The sequence below is a fragment of the Entelurus aequoreus genome, linkage group LG27 (genome assembly GCF_033978785.1).
Source record: "Entelurus aequoreus isolate RoL-2023_Sb linkage group LG27, RoL_Eaeq_v1.1, whole genome shotgun sequence".
Lineage (NCBI taxonomy): Eukaryota > Metazoa > Chordata > Actinopteri > Syngnathiformes > Syngnathidae > Entelurus > Entelurus aequoreus.
Genome location: NC_084757.1, coordinates 39,634,868 through 39,654,840, shown reverse-complemented (window position 1 = coordinate 39,654,840; position 19,973 = coordinate 39,634,868). Strand labels below are relative to the sequence as shown.

At 40.4% G+C, this 19,973-nt stretch overlaps 1 protein-coding gene across 6 annotated transcripts in view; it reads left to right on the top strand.

Moving 5' to 3' along the window:
• Positions 1 to 19,973, top strand: part of LOC133644617 (ecotropic viral integration site 5 protein homolog) — a 69,002-nt gene that overhangs the window by 46,188 nt on the left and 2,841 nt on the right. For all 6 annotated transcript variants that reach the window (XM_062039269.1, XM_062039268.1, XM_062039266.1 and 3 more), the window contains 6 exons: positions 1,373 to 1,504; positions 2,371 to 2,511; positions 2,576 to 2,734; positions 6,839 to 6,985; positions 7,045 to 7,140; positions 16,269 to 16,364. In XM_062039269.1, the coding sequence (XP_061895253.1) occupies positions 1,373 to 1,504; positions 2,371 to 2,511; positions 2,576 to 2,734; positions 6,839 to 6,985; positions 7,045 to 7,140; positions 16,269 to 16,364 (771 nt within the window). The remainder of the gene's footprint in view (positions 1 to 1,372; positions 1,505 to 2,370; positions 2,512 to 2,575; positions 2,735 to 6,838; positions 6,986 to 7,044; positions 7,141 to 16,268; positions 16,365 to 19,973) is intronic.

Sequence of the window (19,973 nt, the reverse complement as noted above, 5' to 3'; positions counted from 1 at the left end):
AGTCGGGCGCGCCACCTGCGGGCGGCGAAGGGCGGCACCACCTGCGGGATGCGACGGGCGGCGCCACCTGCGGGTGGTGACGGGCGGCGCCACCCGGTGGATGTGACGAGTGGCGCCACTTGCAGGCGGTGACGGGCGGCGCCACCTGCAGGCGGTGACGGGCGGCGCCACCTGCAGGATGTGACGTGCTGCGCCACCTGCGGGATGAGTCGGGCGCGCCACCTGCGGGCGGCGAAGGGCGGCACCACCTGCGGGATGCGACGGGCGGTGCTACCTGCGGGAGGGGACAGGCGGCACAACCTGCAGGCATCGACGGGTGGCGCCACCTGGGGGACGTGATGGGCGGCGCCACCTGCGGGCCGTGACGGGTGGTGCCACCTGCGCGGTGCCACCTGGGGGATGTGACGGGCGGCGCCACCTGCACGGTGCCACCTGGGGGATGTGACGGGCGGCGCCACCTGCGGGCAGCGACGGGCGGCGCCAACTGCGGGCGGCGACGGGCGGCGCCACCTGCGGGCGGTGACGGGCGGCGCCACCTGGGGGATGTGACGTGCTGCGCCACCTGTGGGATGCGACGGGCGGCGCCACCTGCGGGTGGTGTCGGGCGGCGCCACCCGGTGGATGTGACGAGCGGCGCCACTTGCAGGCGGCGACAGGCAGCGCCACCTGCAGACGGTGACGGGCGGCGCCACCTGCAGGATGTGACGTGCTGCGCCACCTGCGGGATGAGTCGGGCGCGCCACCTGCGGGCGGCGAAGGGCGGCACCACCTGCGGGATGCGACGGGCGGCGCCACCTGCGGGTGGTGACGGGCGGCGCCACCCGGTGGATGTGACGAGTGGCGCCACTTGCAGGCGGTGACGGGCGGCGCCACCTGCAGGCGGTGACGGGCGGCGCCACCTGCAGGATGTGACGTGCTGCGCCACCTGCGGGATGAGTCGGGCGCGCCACCTGCGGGCGGCGAAGGGCGGCACCACCTGCGGGATGCGACGGGCGGTGCTACCTGCGGGAGGGGACAGGCGGCACAACCTGCAGGCATCGACGGGTGGCGCCACCTGCAGGATGCGACGGGCGGTGCTACCTGCGGGAGGGGACGGGCGGCACAACCTGCAGGCATCGACGGGTGGCGCCACCTGCAGGATGCGACGGGCAGCGCCAGCTGCGGGATGCAACGGGCGTGAACAGAAAAAAGGACGATGGCACTTTCCCAGCCACGTCTGCTCACTGCATGCTCTTTTATCAGAAGACTTCATTATTTATGTTTGACACAACAACAAGCAGCCATGGCGCAGGAGGCAACATGGCTGCCGAGCAAAGGCGCAGGCGGTCGGACGTGGCATTCAAACTTTTGTGCGCCCGCGTGTCGTTGGCAGAAGGTGGCGTCGCGCTGCTCGGAGGAGGCGGTCCTGCAGCTGGAGAGAGAGCTGGTGCAGGCCAGGCTGAAGGAGGCGGAGTCTCAGTGCGCCCTCAGGGAGATGCAGGACAAGATTTTGGACATGGAGAAGGTGAGCGAGCAGCAGGATCCACTTGACTCTAAACCAGGACTCAACTAAAAGATATCAAGCTGGCTTTTTTACTCATGTCTGCTTTTGCTTTTTGTTAGAGGAGCAGGACAAATATCTGACAGACTGATGTCGTCATAGCAACAAAACATGAACACAAATAGCTCCGCTTAAAATGAGCCACAAATATGGACAATTAAAATGACTGGCAAAACTCCACAAACACAAAAGTGTTTTACTCACGCCCAACAATTTGCCAGTAAAAGAAACTTTTTTTCTTTTGAATAATTAAAAACTGAGTCACAAGTTAAAAAATAGACTTTTTTTCAGCAAGAAAAAAACGATTTGCAAGTAATAAAAAAAAAAAAAATTCAATTAAACGATTCGCATGTTAACTTTTTTTTTTTTCTGTCAAAACGTTACGCAAGTAAAAAAAAAAAGAGTCCTGCAGGTAAAATATGCATATACTTTTACTTGCAAAGAAAGGGTAAAAAAACAACTATTATCTGTAAGTGAAAAAGGATTCTCAAGTATAAAAACAGCTTTCTTCAATGAAAAAACAATTAACAATTTTTATTCATTTTGCACAATTTATTTTATTGTTGTTTTTTTTTAGGTAAATGTGTTTTATGTATTTAGCTGCTGAATGTATTATTTAGTTTATTTGTATTATTTATTTTTCAGTATAAAATGGTAAAACAATGTGTATGGTTTAAATGAGGATGCAATTTATGGCAAAGTGATGCACTTTCAATATTTTGTGTTAAGCATTAAAAACAATGTTAATCAAGTTATTCTTTGTTGTACGTTGATATATTTTGAACTCCTGCAGAGGTGTACTTATCACAATAGTCATTTTGTATTGTTAGCGCAACACGTCGCTGCCGGACGACACCAACGTGGCGCGACTCCAAGAGGAGCTGATGGCGGTCAAGGTGAGGGAGGCGGAGGCCCTCAGCGGCCTCAAGGAGCTGCGGCAGCAAGTGCGAGACCTGGAAGACCACTGGCAGGTGCGTTGCTGCAACAGTACACACTGGAAGACACCTGGCATTGACGCTAGCCCCGCCCCCTCAGCGCCACCTGGCCCGCACGTCAGGCCGCTGGAGGGAAAGCCCCAAGAAGAACGCCCTGAGCGAGCTGCAGGACGAGCTGATGAGCGTCCGGCTGCGCGAGGCCGAGGCTCAGGCCGAGCTGCGAGAGAACCGCCAGAGGATGTTGGAGCTGGAAACGCAGGTCAGACCTTCACAATAAAAGCACTGGCATTCTGTGGCCTCCAGAGGGCAGCAGTCACCTCTTTTTACACTGCACTGAATCAGGTATGATTAGATTCTTAATGTTAATTAGTTTTACAGTGTAAACATGAGCAGTGCACTGAATCATGTATGATTAGATTCTTAATGTTAATTAGTTTTACAGTGTAAACATGAGCAGTGCACTGAATCATGCAAGCAGTGCACTGGATCACTTCCTGTAGATTCTTAATGTTAATTGTTTTTAGAGTGTAAATATGAGCAGTCTTATTGTTAATTAATAAAATATTAGATGATCAAAAGAAGACTCAAAGTGATCGTACCCTCAGCAACTATATTTGTGTGCATAGTAAAGAAGTCATTTCATTCATGCAGATTAGGTCATTATTCATATAATAATTAATTATTAAGTCCTGAAATGATTAGGTCATTATTCATGTAATAATTCATTATTAAGTCCTGAAATGATTAGGTCATTATTCATATAATAATTCATTATTAAGTCCTGAAATGATTAGGTCATTATTCATATAATAATTCATTATTAAGTCCTGAAATGATTAGGTCATTATTCATATAATAATTCATTATTAAGTCCTGAAATTATTAGGTCATTATTCATATAATAATTCATTATTAAGTCCTAGAAATTGCCTTCAAATCAGCAAATGTCAATCATCAATGCCTCTTGTAATGAATAAATACAACCATTCATTCCACTGGAAAAAAAAGCTTCAATTGACATTATTTTGCTTCAATTAATCATTTATTGGCTAAAACTAATCCAAATGTATAAAAAGTGAGGCACATACAAAGTTACAATAATGGAATAGAAGGTAAAAAGTGGTAAATGAAAGTAAAAGGTAAATGAATTGTAGGTAGAAGAGAAAACAAGTTAAATAGAAGGTACAACATGGTAAAAGAAAGTAAAAGATAAATAGAAGGTTAAACAAAGGTATATAAAAGGTAACTAGAAGGTTAAAGGATGGTAAAAAAAGAAGAAGGTCAATACAAGGTAAAATAAGCTAAATAAAAGAAGGTAAATGGAAGGTATATTAAAGGCAAAACCAGTTGAATAGGTGATAAAAGGTAAATGAAGGAAAATGGAAGGTCTATAGAAGGTAAATGCAAGGTAAAAAGCAAAAAGTTAATAGACGGTAAATAAAAGGTAAAAATAAGGTAATATTGATAAATTGAGGGTAGAACAAGCTGGATAAAAGGTAAATAAAAAGTTAATAGACATTATATAGAAGGTAAATAAGCTAAATAAAAGGTAAAGGGTATAGCAAGTTAAATAGAAGGTAAATAAAAGGTAAAAAAAGGTTAACCAAGTTAAGTGGAAGGTAAATAAATGTAAAACAAGTTAAATAAGGTCAAACAGGTAAATATAAGTTAAAAGAAGGTAAAAAAAAAAAATCTAAATAAGGTAAATAATTGGTTCTAAAAAGGTAAACAAAAGATAATAGATGGTAAAGGAAGTTAAATAGAAGGTAATAAAAGGTTAAAGGAAGTAAAACAAGTTAAAGGCGGTATATAATTGGTTTAAAAAAAGGTAAATAGAAGGTGAAAGAAGGTAAAACAAGTTATATATGGTAAATAATTGGTTTTTAAAAAGTAAATGGAAGTAAAACAAGTTAAAGAAGGTAAATAATGGGTTACAAAAAGGTAAAACAAGTTAAATAAAAGGTAAATACAAGGTAAAAGGAAGTAAAACAAGTTAAAGAAGGTAAATAATTGGTTATAAAAAGGTAAAAGAAGGTGGGGGGGGGGGTTCACCCACATCTGCGGTCCTCTCCAAGGTTTCTCATAGTCATTCACATTGACATCCCACAGGGTTGTGAGTTTTTCCTTGCCCTTATGTGGACTCTGAACCGAGGATGTCGTTGTGGCTTGTGCAGCCCTTTGAGACTTTTGTGATTTAGGGCTATATAAATAAACATTGATTGATTGATAAAACAAGTTAAATAGAAGGTAAATAAAAGGTAAAATGAAGTAAAACAAGTTAAAGAAGGTAAATATTTGGTTATTAAAAGGTAAAAGAAGGTACAAGTTAAATAGAAGGTAAAATGAAGTAAAATAAATTAAAGAAGGTAAATAAATGGTTATAAAAAGGTAAAAGAAGGTACAAGTTAAAAAGAAGGTAAAATGAAGTAAAATAAATTAAAGAAGGTAAATAAATGGTTATAAAAAGGTAAAAGAAGGTAAAAAGCTAAATAGAAGGTAAATAAAAGGTCAAATGAAGTAAAACAAGTTAAAGAAATTAAATACTTGGTTATAAAAAGGTAAAAGAAGGTACAACATGTTAAATAGAAGGTAAATAATTGGTTATAAAAAGGTAAATAGAAGGTTATTGATCAAATGTTCCTATTGCGAATGGTGACTACTATGAATACTAACCAGGACTACAAGAGTCCAGTACCAATGATCTGGTCCCACCAAACTTAATGCAGTTTTTACCTCCACATAATCAGTCCAGTACCAAGGATCTGGTCCCACCAAACTTGATGCAGTTTTTACCTCCACAGAATCAGTCCAGTACCAATGATCTGGTCCCACCAAACTTAATGCAGTTTTTACCTCCACAGAATCAGTCCAGTACCAATGATCTGGTCCCACCAAACTTGATGCAGTTTTTACCTCCACACTATCAGTCCAGTACCAATGATCTGGTCCCACCAAACTTAATGCAGTTTTTACCTCCACAGAATCAGTCCAGTACCAATGATCTGGTCCCACCAAACTTAATGCAGTTTTTACCTCCACAGAATCAGTCCAGTACCAATGATCTGGTCCCACCAAACTTGATGCAGTTTTTACCTCCACACTATCAGTCCAGTACCAATGATCTGGTCCCACCAAACTTAATGCAGTTTTTACCTCCACAGAATCAGTCCAGTACCAATGATCTGGTCCCACCAAACTTAATGCAGTTTTTACCTCCACAGAATCAGTCCAGTACCAATGATCTGGTCCCACCAAACTTGATGCAGTTTTTACCTCCACACTATCAGTCCAGTACCAATGATCTGGTCCCACCAAACTTAATGCAGTTTTTACCTCCACAGAATCAGTCCAGTACCAATGATCTGGTCCCACCAAACTTAATGCAGTTTTTACCTCCACAGAATCAGTCCAGTACCAATGATCTGGTCCCACCAAACTTGATGCAGTTTTTACCTCCACACTATCAGTCCAGTACCAATGATCTGGTCCCACCAAACTTAATGCAGTTTTTACCTCCACAGAATCAGTCCAGTACCAATGATCTGGTCCCACCAAACTTAATGCAGTTTTTACCTCCACACTATCAGTCCAGTACCAATGATCTGGTCCCACCAAACTTAATGCAGTTTTTACCTCCACAGAATCAGTCCAGTACCAATGATCTGGTCCCACCAAACTTAATGCAGTTTTTACCTCCACAGAATCAGTCCAGTACCAATGATCTGGTCCCACCAAACTTAATGCAGTTTTTACCTCCACAGAATCAGTCCAGTACCAATGATCTGGTCCCACCAAACTTAATGCAGTTTTTACCTCCACAGTATCAGTCCAGTACCAATGATCTGGTCCCACCAAACTTAATGCAGTTTTTACCTCCACAGAATCAGTCCAGTACCAATGATCTGGTCCCACCAAACTTGATGCAGTTTTTACCTCCACACTATCAGTCCAGTACCAATGATCTGGTCCCACCAAACTTAATGCAGTTTTTACCTCCACAGTATCAGTCCAGTACCAATGATCTGGTCCCACCAAAGTTAATGCAGTTTTTACCTCCACAGTATCAGTCCAGTACCAATGATCTGGTCCCACCAAAGTTAATGCAGTTTTTACCTCCACAGTATCAGTCCAGTACCAATGATCTGGTCCCACCAAACTTAATGCAGTTTTTACCTCCACAGTATCAGTCCAGTACCAATGATCTGGTCCCACCAAACTTAATGCAGTTTTTACTTCCACACTATCAGTCCAGTACCAATGATCTGGTCCCACCAAACTTAATGCAGTTTTTACCTCCACAGAATCAGTCCAGTACCAACGATCTGGTCCCACCAAACTTATAATGCAGTTTTTACCACCACAGAATCAGATCCACAACAACCACCTGCGGAGGGCGGAGCAAGAGGGTCGAAGTCTTCAGGAGCGCGTGCAGACCTTGACCACGCAGAACAAGAACCTCCACGGGCAACTGCAGGAGATCAAACGGCGACAAGCGGAGATGGAATGCAAGGTACCTACTGTGGCATTGTGGGTAATGATCCAGACTTTCACCAAGGTCAACTTCCTCAGAGTAAAGAGGAGGTGATGGCGGTCAGGCTGCGGGAGGCTGACAACATGGCCGCCATGGCTGAACTGCAGCAGCACATCTCTGAGCTGGAGATCCAGGTTTGGAACATGGAACACACCTACTAATATTTCATCACTTCACCTACTAATATTTCATCACGTCACCTACTAATATTTCATCACTTCACCTACTAATATTTCATCACATCACCTACTAATATTTCATCACTTCACCTACTAATATTTCATCACTTCACCTACTAATATTTCATCACATCACCTACTAATATTTCATCACTTCACCTACTAATATTTCATCACTTCACCTACTAATATTTCATCACTTCACCTACTAATATTTCATCACTTCACCTACTAATATTTCATCACTTCACCTACTAATATTTCATCACATCACCTACTAATATTTCATCACTTCACCTACTAATATTTCATCACATCACCTACTAATATTTCATCACTTCACCTACTAATATTTCATCACTTCACCTACTAATATTTCATCACATCACCTACTAATATTTCATCACTTCACCTACTAATATTTCATCACTTCACCTACTAATATTTCATCACTTCACCTACTAATATTTCATCACTTCACCTACTAATATTTCATCACATCACCTACTAATATTTCATCACTTCACCTACTAATATTTCATCACTTCACCTACTAATATTTCATCACATCACCTACTAATATTTCATCACTTCACCTACTAATATTTCATCACTTCACCTACTAATATTTCATCACATCACCTACTAATATTTCATCACTTCACCTACTAATATTTCATCACTTCACCTACTAATATTTCATCACATCACCTACTAATATTTCATCACTTCACCTACTAATATTTCATCACTTCACCTACTAATATTTCATCACTTCACCTACTAATATTTCATCACTTCACCTACTAATATTTCATCACATCACCTACTAATATTTCATCACTTCACCTACTAATATTTCATCACTTCACCTACTAATATTTCATCACTTCACCTACTAATATTTCATCACATCACCTACTAATATTTCATCACTTCACCTACTAATATTTCATCACATCACCTACTAATATTTCATCACATCACCTACTAATATTTCATCACTTCACCTACTAATATTTCATTACTTCACCTACTAATATTTCATCACATCACCTACTAATATTTCATCACTTCACCTACTAATATTTCATCACTTCACCTACTAATATTTCATCACTTCACCTACTAATATTTCATCACTTCACCTACTAATATTTCATCACATCACCTACTAATATTTCATCACTTCACCTACTAATATTTCATCACTTCACCTACTAATATTTCATCACTTCACCTACTAATATTTCATCACATCACCTACTAATATTTCATCACATCACCTACTAATATTTCATCACCTCATCACTTCACCTCAGTGGCTCATAGACTACAAATGACAGCATAAGAAATTATCCAGTAGCAAAAGTGTCCGCATCTTTCAACTTACTGCGTCATGGTCTGAACTTCATAAATAATTTTTGGGTCTCCAAAGAAACAATTACCCCTCCACTTCAACTTAAAGACAGTATAAGTCCATTCCAGAAGGTTGATAATAAATAGAAAGTGAGAAAGTGGCAGGGAGTAATGTGTCTAAAGAGGACGCTAACAAACCCTGAGTTGGTTCTTAGAAGGGATGTGACCATGGACTTGAAGTTGAAAAGAGTCTTTGGGCCAACTAGTCAACCTTTGGTTCTTAGAAGTGATGTGACCATGGACTTGAAGTTGAAAAGAGTCTTTGGGCCAACTAGTTTGGTTCTTAGAAGTGATGTGACCATGGACTTGAAGTTGAAAAGAGTCTTTGGGCCAACTAGTCAACCTTTGGTTCTTAGAAGTGATGTGACCATGGACTTGAAGTTGAAAAGAGTCTTTGGGCCAACTAGTCAACCTTTGGTTCTTAGAAGTGATGTGACCATGGACTTGAAGTTGAAAAGAGTCTTTGGGCCAACTAGTCAACCTTTGGTTCTTAGAAGGGATGTGACCATGGACTTGAAGTTGAAAAGAGTCTTTGGGCCAACTAGTTTGGTTCTTAGAAGTGATGTGACCATGGACTTGAAGTTGAAAAGAGTCTTTGGGCCAACTAGTCAACCTTTGGTTCTTAGAAGTGATGTGACCATGGACTTGAAGTTGAAAAGAGTCTTTGGGCCAACTAGTCAACCTTTGGTTCTTAGAAGTGATGTGACCATGGACTTGAAGTTGAAAAGAGTCTTTGGGCCAACTAGTCAACCTTTGGTTCTTAGAAGGGATGTGACCATGGACTTGAAGTTGAAAAGAGTCTTTGGGCCAACTAGTTTGGTTCTTAGAAGTGATGTGACCATGGACTTGAAGTTGAAAAGAGTCTTTGGGCCAACTAGTCAACCTTTGGTTCTTAGAAGTGATGTGACCATGGACTTGAAGTTGAAAAGAGTCTTTGGGCCAACTAGTCAACCTTTGGTTCTTAGAAGGGATGTGACCATGGACTTGAAGTTGAAAAGAGTCTTTGGGCCAACTAGTTTGGTTCTTAGAAGTGATGTGACCATGGACTTGAAGTTGAAAAGAGTCTTTGGGCCAACTAGTCAACCTTTGGTTCTTAGAAGTGATGTGACCATGGACTTGAAGTTGAAAAGAGTCTTTGGGCCAACTAGTCAACCTTTGGTTCTTAGAAGTGATGTGACCATGGACTTGAAGTTGAAAAGAGTCTTTGGGCCAACTAGTCAACCTTTGGTTCTTAGAAGGGATGTGACCATGGACTTGAAGTTGAAAAGAGTCTTTGGGCCAACTAGTTTGGTTCTTAGAAGTGATGTGACCATGGACTTGAAGTTGAAAAGAGTCTTTGGGCCAACTAGTCAACCTTTGGTTCTTAGAAGTGATGTGACCATGGACTTGAAGTTGAAAAGAGTCTTTGGGCCAACTAGTCAACCTTTGGTTCTTAGAAGGGATGTGACCATGGACTTGAAGTTGAAAAGAGTCTTTGGGCCAACTAGTTTGGTTCTTAGAAGTGATGTGACCATGGACTTGAACTAACTCAGCTGTGAAGTAAGAAATGAGCGCCCACAAAAAAGGTGAGAAGCACATCCCAAGACTATTTGTAGGTGTGAAACATAACAGCCGCCGCCCCACAGCAGTGTGTGTGTGTGTGTGTGTGTGTGTGTGTGTGTGTGTGTGTGTGTGTGTGTGTGTGTGTGTGTGTGTGTGTGTGTGTGTGTGTGTGTGTGTGTGTGTGTGTGTGTGTGTGTGTGTGTGTGTGTGTGTGTGTGTGTGTGTGTGTGTGTTATCTCTGCATGTTCAGCATGTTGTGATTGCTTGTGGTCGCTGCATGAAAGATGAAGTGTTGACAAAATCACTTCTGATGATATCAGTATAAAGTACTTACTTCTATTGACATGATATCAGTATAAAGTACTTACTTCTATTGACATGATATCAGTATAAAGTACTTACTTCTATTGACATGATATCAGTATAAAGTACTTACTTCTATTGACATGATATCAGTATAAAGTACTTACTTCTATTGACATGATATCAGTATAAAGTACTTCTATTGACATGATATCAGTATAAAGTACTTACTTCTATTGGCATGATATCAGTATAAAGTACTTACTTCTATTGACATGATATCAGTATAAAGTACTTACTTCTATTGACATGATATCAGTATAAAGTACTTACTTCTATTGACATGATATCAGTATAAAGTACTTACTTCTATTGACATGATATCAGTATAAAGTACTTACTTCTATTGACATGATATCAGTATAAAGTACTTCTATTGACATGATATCAGTATAAAGTACTTACTTCTATTGGCATGATATCAGTATAAAGTACTTACTTCTATTGACATGATATCAGTATAAAGTACTTACTTCTATTGACATGATATCAGTATAAAGTACTTACTTCTATTGACATGATATCAGTATAAAGTACTTACTTCTATTGACATGATATCAGTATAAAGTACTTACTTCTATTGACATGATATCAGTATAAAGTACTTCTATTGACATGATATCAGTATAAAGTACTTACTTCTATTGACATGATATCAGTATAAAGTACTTACTTCTATTGACATGATATCAGTATAAAGTACTTACTTCTATTGACATGATATCAGTATAAAGTACTTCTATTGACATGATATCAGTATAAAGTACTTACTTCTATTGACAATAGAAGTACTTACTTCTATTGACATGATATCAGTATAAAGTACTTACTTCTATTGACATGATATCAGTATAAAGTACTTACTTCTATTGACATGATATCAGCATAAAGTACTTACTTCTATTGACATGATATCAGTATAAAGTACTTCTATTGACATGATATCAGTATAAAGTACTTACTTCTATTGACATGATATCAGTATAAAGTACTTCTATTGACATGGTATCAGTATAAAGTACTTACTTCTATTGACATGATATCAGTATAAAGTACTTACTTCTATTGACATGATATCAGTATAAAGTACTTACTTCTATTGACATGATATCAGTATAAAGTACTTACTTCTATTGACATGATATCAGTATAAAGTAGTTACTTCTATTGACATGATATCAGTATAAAGTACTTACTTCTATTGACATGATATTAGTATAAAGTACTATACTAGTTATTTATGTGACTTATACTATGACCTCTATACTCTACTAGTTATTTATGTGACTTATACTATGACCTATATACTCTACTAGTTATTTATGTGACTTATACTATGACCTCTATACTCTACTAGTTATTTATGTGACTTATACTATGACCTCTATACTCTACTAGTTATTTATGTGACTTATACTATGACCTCTATACTCTACTAGTTATTTATGTGACTTATACTATGACCTCTATACTCCACTAGTTATTTATGTGACTTATACTATGACCTCTATACTCTACTAGTTATTTATGTGACTTATACTATGACCTATATACTCTACTAGTTATTTATGTGACTTATACTATGACCTCTATACTCTACTAGTTATTTATGTGACTTATACTATGACCTATATACTCTACTAGTTATTTATGTGACTTATACTATGACCTCTATATTCTACTAGTTATTTATGTGACTTATACTATGACCTCTATACTCTACTAGTTATTTATGTGACTTATACTATGACCTATATACTCTACTAGTTATTTATGTGACTTATACTATGACCTCTATACTGTACTAGTTATTTATGTGACTTATACTATGACCTCTATACTCTACTAGTTATTTATGTGACTTATACTATGACCTCTATACTCTACTAGTTATTTATGTGACTTATACTATGACCTCTATACTCTACTAGTTATTTATGTGTTCAAAGTGCATGGCCTATAGTTTGTATAATACAGTAATGTTGGTGTCAATCTTAACATATCTTATATCATATTACTGCTCCTCTTTTGGGTACATTGGTCTGTTCCATTTTTCATTCATTTTTGGGGTTTTCAAACAAAATAAACATGTTTATTTTGTTTGTTTTCTGATCAAATAAACATGTTTATTTTGTTTGTTTTCTGATAAAATAAACATGTTTATTTTGTTTGTTTTCTGATCAAAATAAACATGTTTATTTTGTTTGTTTTCTGATAAAATAAACATGTTTATTTTGTTTGTTTTCTGATAAAATAAACATGTTTATTTTGTTTGTTTTCTGATCAAATAAACATGTTTATTTTGTTTGTTTTCTGATAAAATAAACATGTTTATTTTGTTTGTTTTCTGATCAAAATAAACATGTTTATTTTGTTTGTTTTCTGATCAAATAAACATGTTTATTTTGTTTGTTTTCTGATCAAATAAACATGTTTATTTTGTTTGTTTTCTGATAAAATAAACATGTTTATTTTGTTTGTTTTCTGATCAAAATAAACATGTTTATTTTGTTTGTTTTCTGATCAAATAAACATGTTTATTTTGTTTGTTTTCTGATAAAATAAACATGTTTATTTTGTTTGTTTTCTGATCAAAATAAACATGTTTATTTTGTTTGTTTTCTGACAAAATAACCATGTTTATTTTGTTTGTTTTCTGATCAAATAAACATGTTTATTTTGTTTGTTTTCTGATCAAAATAAACATGTTTGTTTATTTTGGGGGGTTTTCTGATTATGGGGGACGGCGTGGCGAAGTTGGTAGAGTGGCCGTGCCAGCAATGGGAGGGTTGCTGGTTACTGGAGTTCAATCCCCACCTTCTACCTTCCTAGTCACGCCTGTTGTGTCCTTGGGCAAGACACTTCACCCTTGCTCCTGATGGCTGCTGGTTAGCGCCTTGCATGGCAGCTCCCGCCATCAGTGTGTGAATGTGTGTGTGAATGTGTGTGTGAACATGACATGCAAGTCCATATCATAGGATATTTGTGTTTTGTCTGATATCAGACTATTGTGTTTTGTCTGATATCAGACTATCGTGTTTTGTCTGATATCAGACTATTGTGTTTTGTCTGATATCAGACTATCGTGTTTTGTCTGATATCAGACTATTGTGTTTTGTCTGATATCAGACTATCGTGTTTTGTCTGATATCAGACTATTGTGTTTTGTCTGATATCAGACTATCGTGTTTTGTCTGATATCAGACTATCGTGTTTTGTCTGATATCAGACTATTGGCACAAGTGACATGTCACAAGTCCAACTATGAAGACAGCTTTGGCTTTAGAAGTGTAAGTTGATGGACCACTCAAGACATGTTGTGATATCAACTTAGTGGACTTTTTACAAGACATGTTGTAATATCAACTTAGTGGACTTTTTACAAGACATGTTGTGATATCAACTTAGTGGACTTTTTACAAGACATGTTGTAATATCAACTTAGTGGACTTTTTACAAGACATGTTGTAATATCAACTTAGTGGACTTTTTACAAGACATGTTGTGATGTCAACTTAGTGGACTTTTTACAAGACATGTTGTGATATCAACTTAGTGGACTTTTTACAAGACATGTTGTAATATCAACTTAGTGGACTTTTTACAAGACATGTTGTGATATCAACTTAGTGGACTTTTTACAAGACATGTTGTAATATCAACTTAGTGGACTTTTTACAAGACATGTTGTGATGTCAACTTAGTGGACTTTTTACAAGACATGTTGTGATATCAACTTAGTGGACTTTTTACAAGACATGTTGTAATATCAACTTAGTGGACTTTTTACAAAGCCCAAAAGCAGTGAAGTTGTCAGGTTGTGTAAATGTTAAATAAAAAGAGAATACAACAAATCCTTTTCAACTTATATTCAATTGAATAGACTGCAAAGACAATTTCATATTATAGTATTATAATATTATATATTACCCTTACAATACTTCATGTTCACACTGAGAAACTTTGGTATTTTTTAGAAATATTAGCTCATTTGGAATTTGATGTCTGCAACATGTTTCAAAAAAGCTGGCACAAGTGGCAAAAAAGAGTGAGAAAGTTGAGGAATGCTCATCAAAGACTTATTTGGAACATCCCACAGGTGAACAGGCTAATTGGGAACAGGTGGGTGCCATGATTGGGTATAAAAGCAGCTTCCATTCACCAACAAGGACGGGGCGAGGGTCACCACTTTGTCAACAAATGCCTGAGCAAATTGTTGAACAACAACATTTCTCAACAAGGAATTTAGGGATTTCACCATCTACGCTCCGTAATATCATCAAAAGGTTCAGAGAATGTGGAGAAATCACTGCACGTAAGCCATGATATTACACACCTTGGATCCCTCAGGCACTACTGCATCAAAAAGCCACATCAGTGTGTAAAGGATATCACCACATGGGCTCAGGAACACTTCAGAAAACCACTGTCAGTAACTACAGTTGGTCGCTACATCTGTTAGTGCAAGTTAAAACTCTCCTATGCAAGGCCAAAACCGTTTATCAACAACACCCAGAAACGCTTCGCTGGGCCTGAGCTCATCTAAGATGGACTGATGCAAAGTGGAAAAGTCTTCTGTGGTCTGACGAGTCCACATTTCAAATTGTTTTTGGAAACTGTGGACGTCGTGTCCTCCGGACCAAAGAGGAAAAGAACCATCCGGACTGTTCTAGGGTGAAAGTGTAAAAGGCAGCATGTGTGATGGTATGGGGGTGTATTAGTGATTAGTGTGTGATGGTATGGGGGTGTATTAGTGATTAGTGTGTGATGGTATGGGGGTGTATTAGTGCCCAAGACATGGGTAACTTACACATCTGTGAAGGCACCATTAATGCTGAAAGGTACATACAGCTTTTGGAGCAACATATGTTGCCATCCAAGCAACGTTACCATGGACGCCCCTGCTTATTTCAGCAAGACAATGCCAAGCCAGGTGTTACATCAACGTGGCTTCATAGTAAAAGAGTGCTGGTACTAGACTGGCCTGCCTGTAGTCCAGACATTGCAAATGTGTGCAGGCTAAAATATGAGAAGGGAGACTGTTGAACAACTTAAGCTGTACATCAAGCAAGAATGGGAAAGAATTCCACTTCAAAAATGTGTCTCCTCACTTCCCAAACCAAAACTGAGTGTTGTTAAAAGGAAAGGCCATGTAACACACTGGTAAAAATGCCTTTTTTGCAATGTGTTGCTGCCATTCAATTCTAACTTCGTGATTATTTGCAAAAATAAGAAAGTTTCTCAGTGTGAACATGAAATATCTTGTCTTTGCAGTCAATTAATTGAATATAAGTTGAAAAGGATTTGTTGTATTCTCTTTTTATTTAGCATTTACACAACTTCACTGCTGGTGTAGATTTAGCGTGTCAAGCCTTCTTATCGCTGACAGGAAGTGGTTTCACTCATCACATGTCACACTTTTGACACACTTAAAGAAAAAATGCCGACCTTGGTCAAAATCCTGTTGTCGTTGTGGCTTTGCGTTAAAAAAAAAAGCCGTTTGGGGGCCCAGAGTGAGGGAAGACGTTAAAGTGACACCTGGAGGAGTGAGGAAGTGATGGTTTGCTGCTGGGAAGACAACAACACAACACTAGTGGGACAGGAAGTTTATTCCCAGACAGCTGCTCAACGTGTGTAACTGCTCCTAACCCTGCTGACACTCATCTATAATCATCTATTAAGTAATAATACATACAATGGTGTTTAATAATAAATAAAGTCATGATCAATAAAGTAATAATCAATAAAGTGCCCCACAGAAAGAAGAAGGCAAGGTCCAAGGGCAGCTGAACCACAGTGACTCCAATCAGTTCATCCAAGACCTCCAAGATCACATCACTGAACTCAAACATGAGGTGACTCACTTCCTGCACGCCAACATCACACTTCCTGCACGCCAACATCTCACTTCCTGCACGCCAACATCACACTTCCTGCACGCCAACATCACACTTCCTGCACGCCAACATCTCACTTCCTGCACGCCAACATCACACTTCCTGCACGCCAACATCACACTTCCTGCACGCCAACATCTCACTTCCTGCACGCCAACATCTCACTTCCTGCACGCCAACATCTCACTTCCTGCACGCCAACATCTCACTTCCTGCACGCCAACATCACACTTCCTGCACGCCAACATCACACTTCCTGCACGCCAACATCTCACTTCCTGCACGCCAACATCACACTTCCTGCACGCCAACATCTCACTTCCTGCACGCCACCATCACACTTCCTGCACGCCAACATCTCACTTCCTGCACGCCAACATCTCACTTCCTGCACGCCAACATCACACTTCCTGCACGCCAACATCTCACTTCCTGCACGCCAACATCTCACTTCCTGCACGCCAACATCACACTTCCTGCACGCCAACATCACACTTCCTGCACGCCAACATCACACTTCCTGCACGCCAACATCACACTTCCTGCACGCCAACATCTCACTTCTTGCACGCCAACATCTCACTTCCTGCACACCAACATCACACTTCCTGCACGCCAACATCACACTGTTAGCGGCTATTTGCAGCTGTTAGCATGTTAGTGGCTAGTTGCAGCTGTTAGCATGCTAGCTTGTGAAAGAGTGGACAGAATATTAGGGAAGTGGTGTATTGATTAGGGGCGTGTCACAATGGATGGTTGTAGGATGATTGTGATTAGGGGCGTGTCACAATGGATGGTTGTAGGATGATTGTGATTAGGGGCGTGTCACAATGGATGGTTGTAGAATGATTGTGATTAGGGGCGTGTCACAATGGATGGTTGTAGAATGATTGTGATTAGGGGCGTGTCACAATGGATGGTTGTAGAATGATTGTGATTAGGGGCGTGTCACAATGGATAGTTGTAGGATGATTGTGATTAGGGGCGTGTCACAATGGATGGTTGTAGGATGATTGTGATTAGGGGCGTGTCACAATGGATGGTTGTAGGATGATTGTGATTAGGGGCGTGTCACAATGGATGGTTGTAGAATGATTGTGATTAGGGGCGTGTCACAATGGATGGTTGTAGGATGATTGTGATTAGGGGCGTGTCACAATGGATGGTTGTTGAATGATTGTGATTAGGGGCGTGTCACAATGGATGTTGTAGGATGATTGTGATTAGGGGCGTGTCACAATGGATGGTTGTAGAATGATTGTGATTAGGGGCGTGTCACATGGATGGTTGTAGATGATTGTGATTAGGGGCGTGTCACAATGGATGGTTGTAGGATGATTGTGATTAGGGGCGTGTCACAATGGATGGTTGTAGGATGATTGTGATTAGGGGCGTGTCACAATGGATGGTTGTAGGATGATTGTGATTAGGGGCGTGTCACAATGGATGGTTGTAGAATGATTGTGATTAGGGGCGTGTCACAATGGATTGGTTGTAGGATGATTGTGATTAGGGGCGTGTCACAATGGATGGTTGTAGGATGATTGTGATTAGGGGCGTGTCACAATGGATTGGTTGTAGGATGATTGTGATTAGGGGCGTGTCACAATGGATGGTTTGTAGATGATTGTGATTAGGGGCGTGTCACAATGGATGGTTGTAGGATGATTGTGATTAGGGGCGTGTCACAATGGATGGTTGTAGGATGATTGTGATTAGGGGCGTGTCACAATGGATGGTTGTAGGATGATTGTGATTAGGGGCGTGTCACAATGGATGGTTGTAGGATGATTGTGATTAGGGGCGTGTCACAATGGATGGTTGTAGAATGATTGTGAATTAGAGGGCGTGTCACAATGGATGGTTGTAGGATGATTGTGATTAGGGGCGTGTCACAATGGATGGTTGTAGGATGATTGTGATTAGGGGCGTGTCACAATGGATGGTTGTAGGATGATTGTGATTAGGGGCGTGTCACAATGGATGTTGTAGGATTGATTGTGATTAGGGGCGTGTCACAATGGATGGTTGTAGATGATTGTGATTAGGGGCGTGTCACAATGGATGGTTGTAGGAATGATTGTGATTAGGGGCGTGTCACAATGGATGGTTGTAGGATGATTGTGATTAGGGGCGTGTCACAATGATGGTTGTTGATGATTGTGATTAGGGCGGGTCTTGTTAGTTGAATGATTGTGATTAGGGCGTGTCACAATGGATGGTTGTAGGATGATTGTGATTAGGGGCGTGTCACAATGGATGGTTGTAGAATGATTGCTGCACATGATGTTGTAATTTTTGATTAGCGTCCAGGGATTTTATATTGTGATTAGGGGGCGTTCACAATGGATGGTTGTAGAATGATTGTGATTAGGGGCGTGTCACAATGGATGGTTGTAGAATGATTGTGATTAGGGGCGTGTCACAATGGATGGTTGTAGAATGATTGTGATTAGGGGCGTGTCACAATGGATGTTGTTGAATGATTGTGATTAGGGGCGTGTCACAATGGATGGTTGTAGGATGATTGTGATTAGGGGCGTGTCACAATGGATGGTTGTAGGATGATTGTGATTAGGGGCGTGTCACAATGGATGGTTGTAGGATGATTGTGATTAGGGGCGTGTCACAATGGATGGTTGTAGGATGATTGTGATTAGGGCGTGTCACAATGGATGGTTTGTAGGATGATTGTGATTAGGGGGTCTGTGTCACAATGATGGTTGTAGGATGATTGTGATTAGGGCGTGTCACAATGGATGGTTGTTGAATGATTGTGATTGGGGGGAACGTGTCAAAATGGATGGGTTGTTGAATGATTGTGATTGGGGGCGTGTCACAATGGATGGTGTTGAATGATTGTGATTAGGGGCGTGTCACAATGGATGGTTGTAGAATGATTGTGATTAGGGGCGTGTCACAATGGATGGTTGTTGAATGATTGTGATTAGGGGCGTGTCACAATGGATGGTTGTTGAATGATTGTGATTAGGGGCGTGTCACAATGGATGGTTGTTGAATGATTGTGATTAGGGGCGTGTCACAATGGATGGTTGTAGAATGATTGTGATTAGGGGCGTGTCACAATGGATGGTTGTAGAATGATTGTGATTAGGGGCGTGTCACAATGGATGGTTGTAGAATGATTGTGATTAGGGGCGTGTCACAATGGATGGTTGTAGAATGATTGTGATTAGGGGCGTGTCACAATGGATGGTTGTAGAATGATTGTGATTAGGGGCGTGTCACAATGGATGGTTGTAGAATGATTGTGATTAGGGGCGTGTCACAATGGATGGTTGTTGAATGATTGTGATTAGGGGCGTGTCACAATGGATGGTTGTTGAATGATTGTGATTAGGGGCGTGTCACAATGGATGGTTGTAGAATGATTGTGATTAGGGGCGTGTCACAATGGATGGTTGTAGAATGATTGTGATTAGGGGCGTGTCACAATGGATGGTTGTAGAATGATTGTGATTAGGGGCGTGTCACAATGGATGGTTGTTGAATGATTGTGATTAGGGGCGTGTCACAATGGATGGTTGTTGAATGATTGTGATTAGG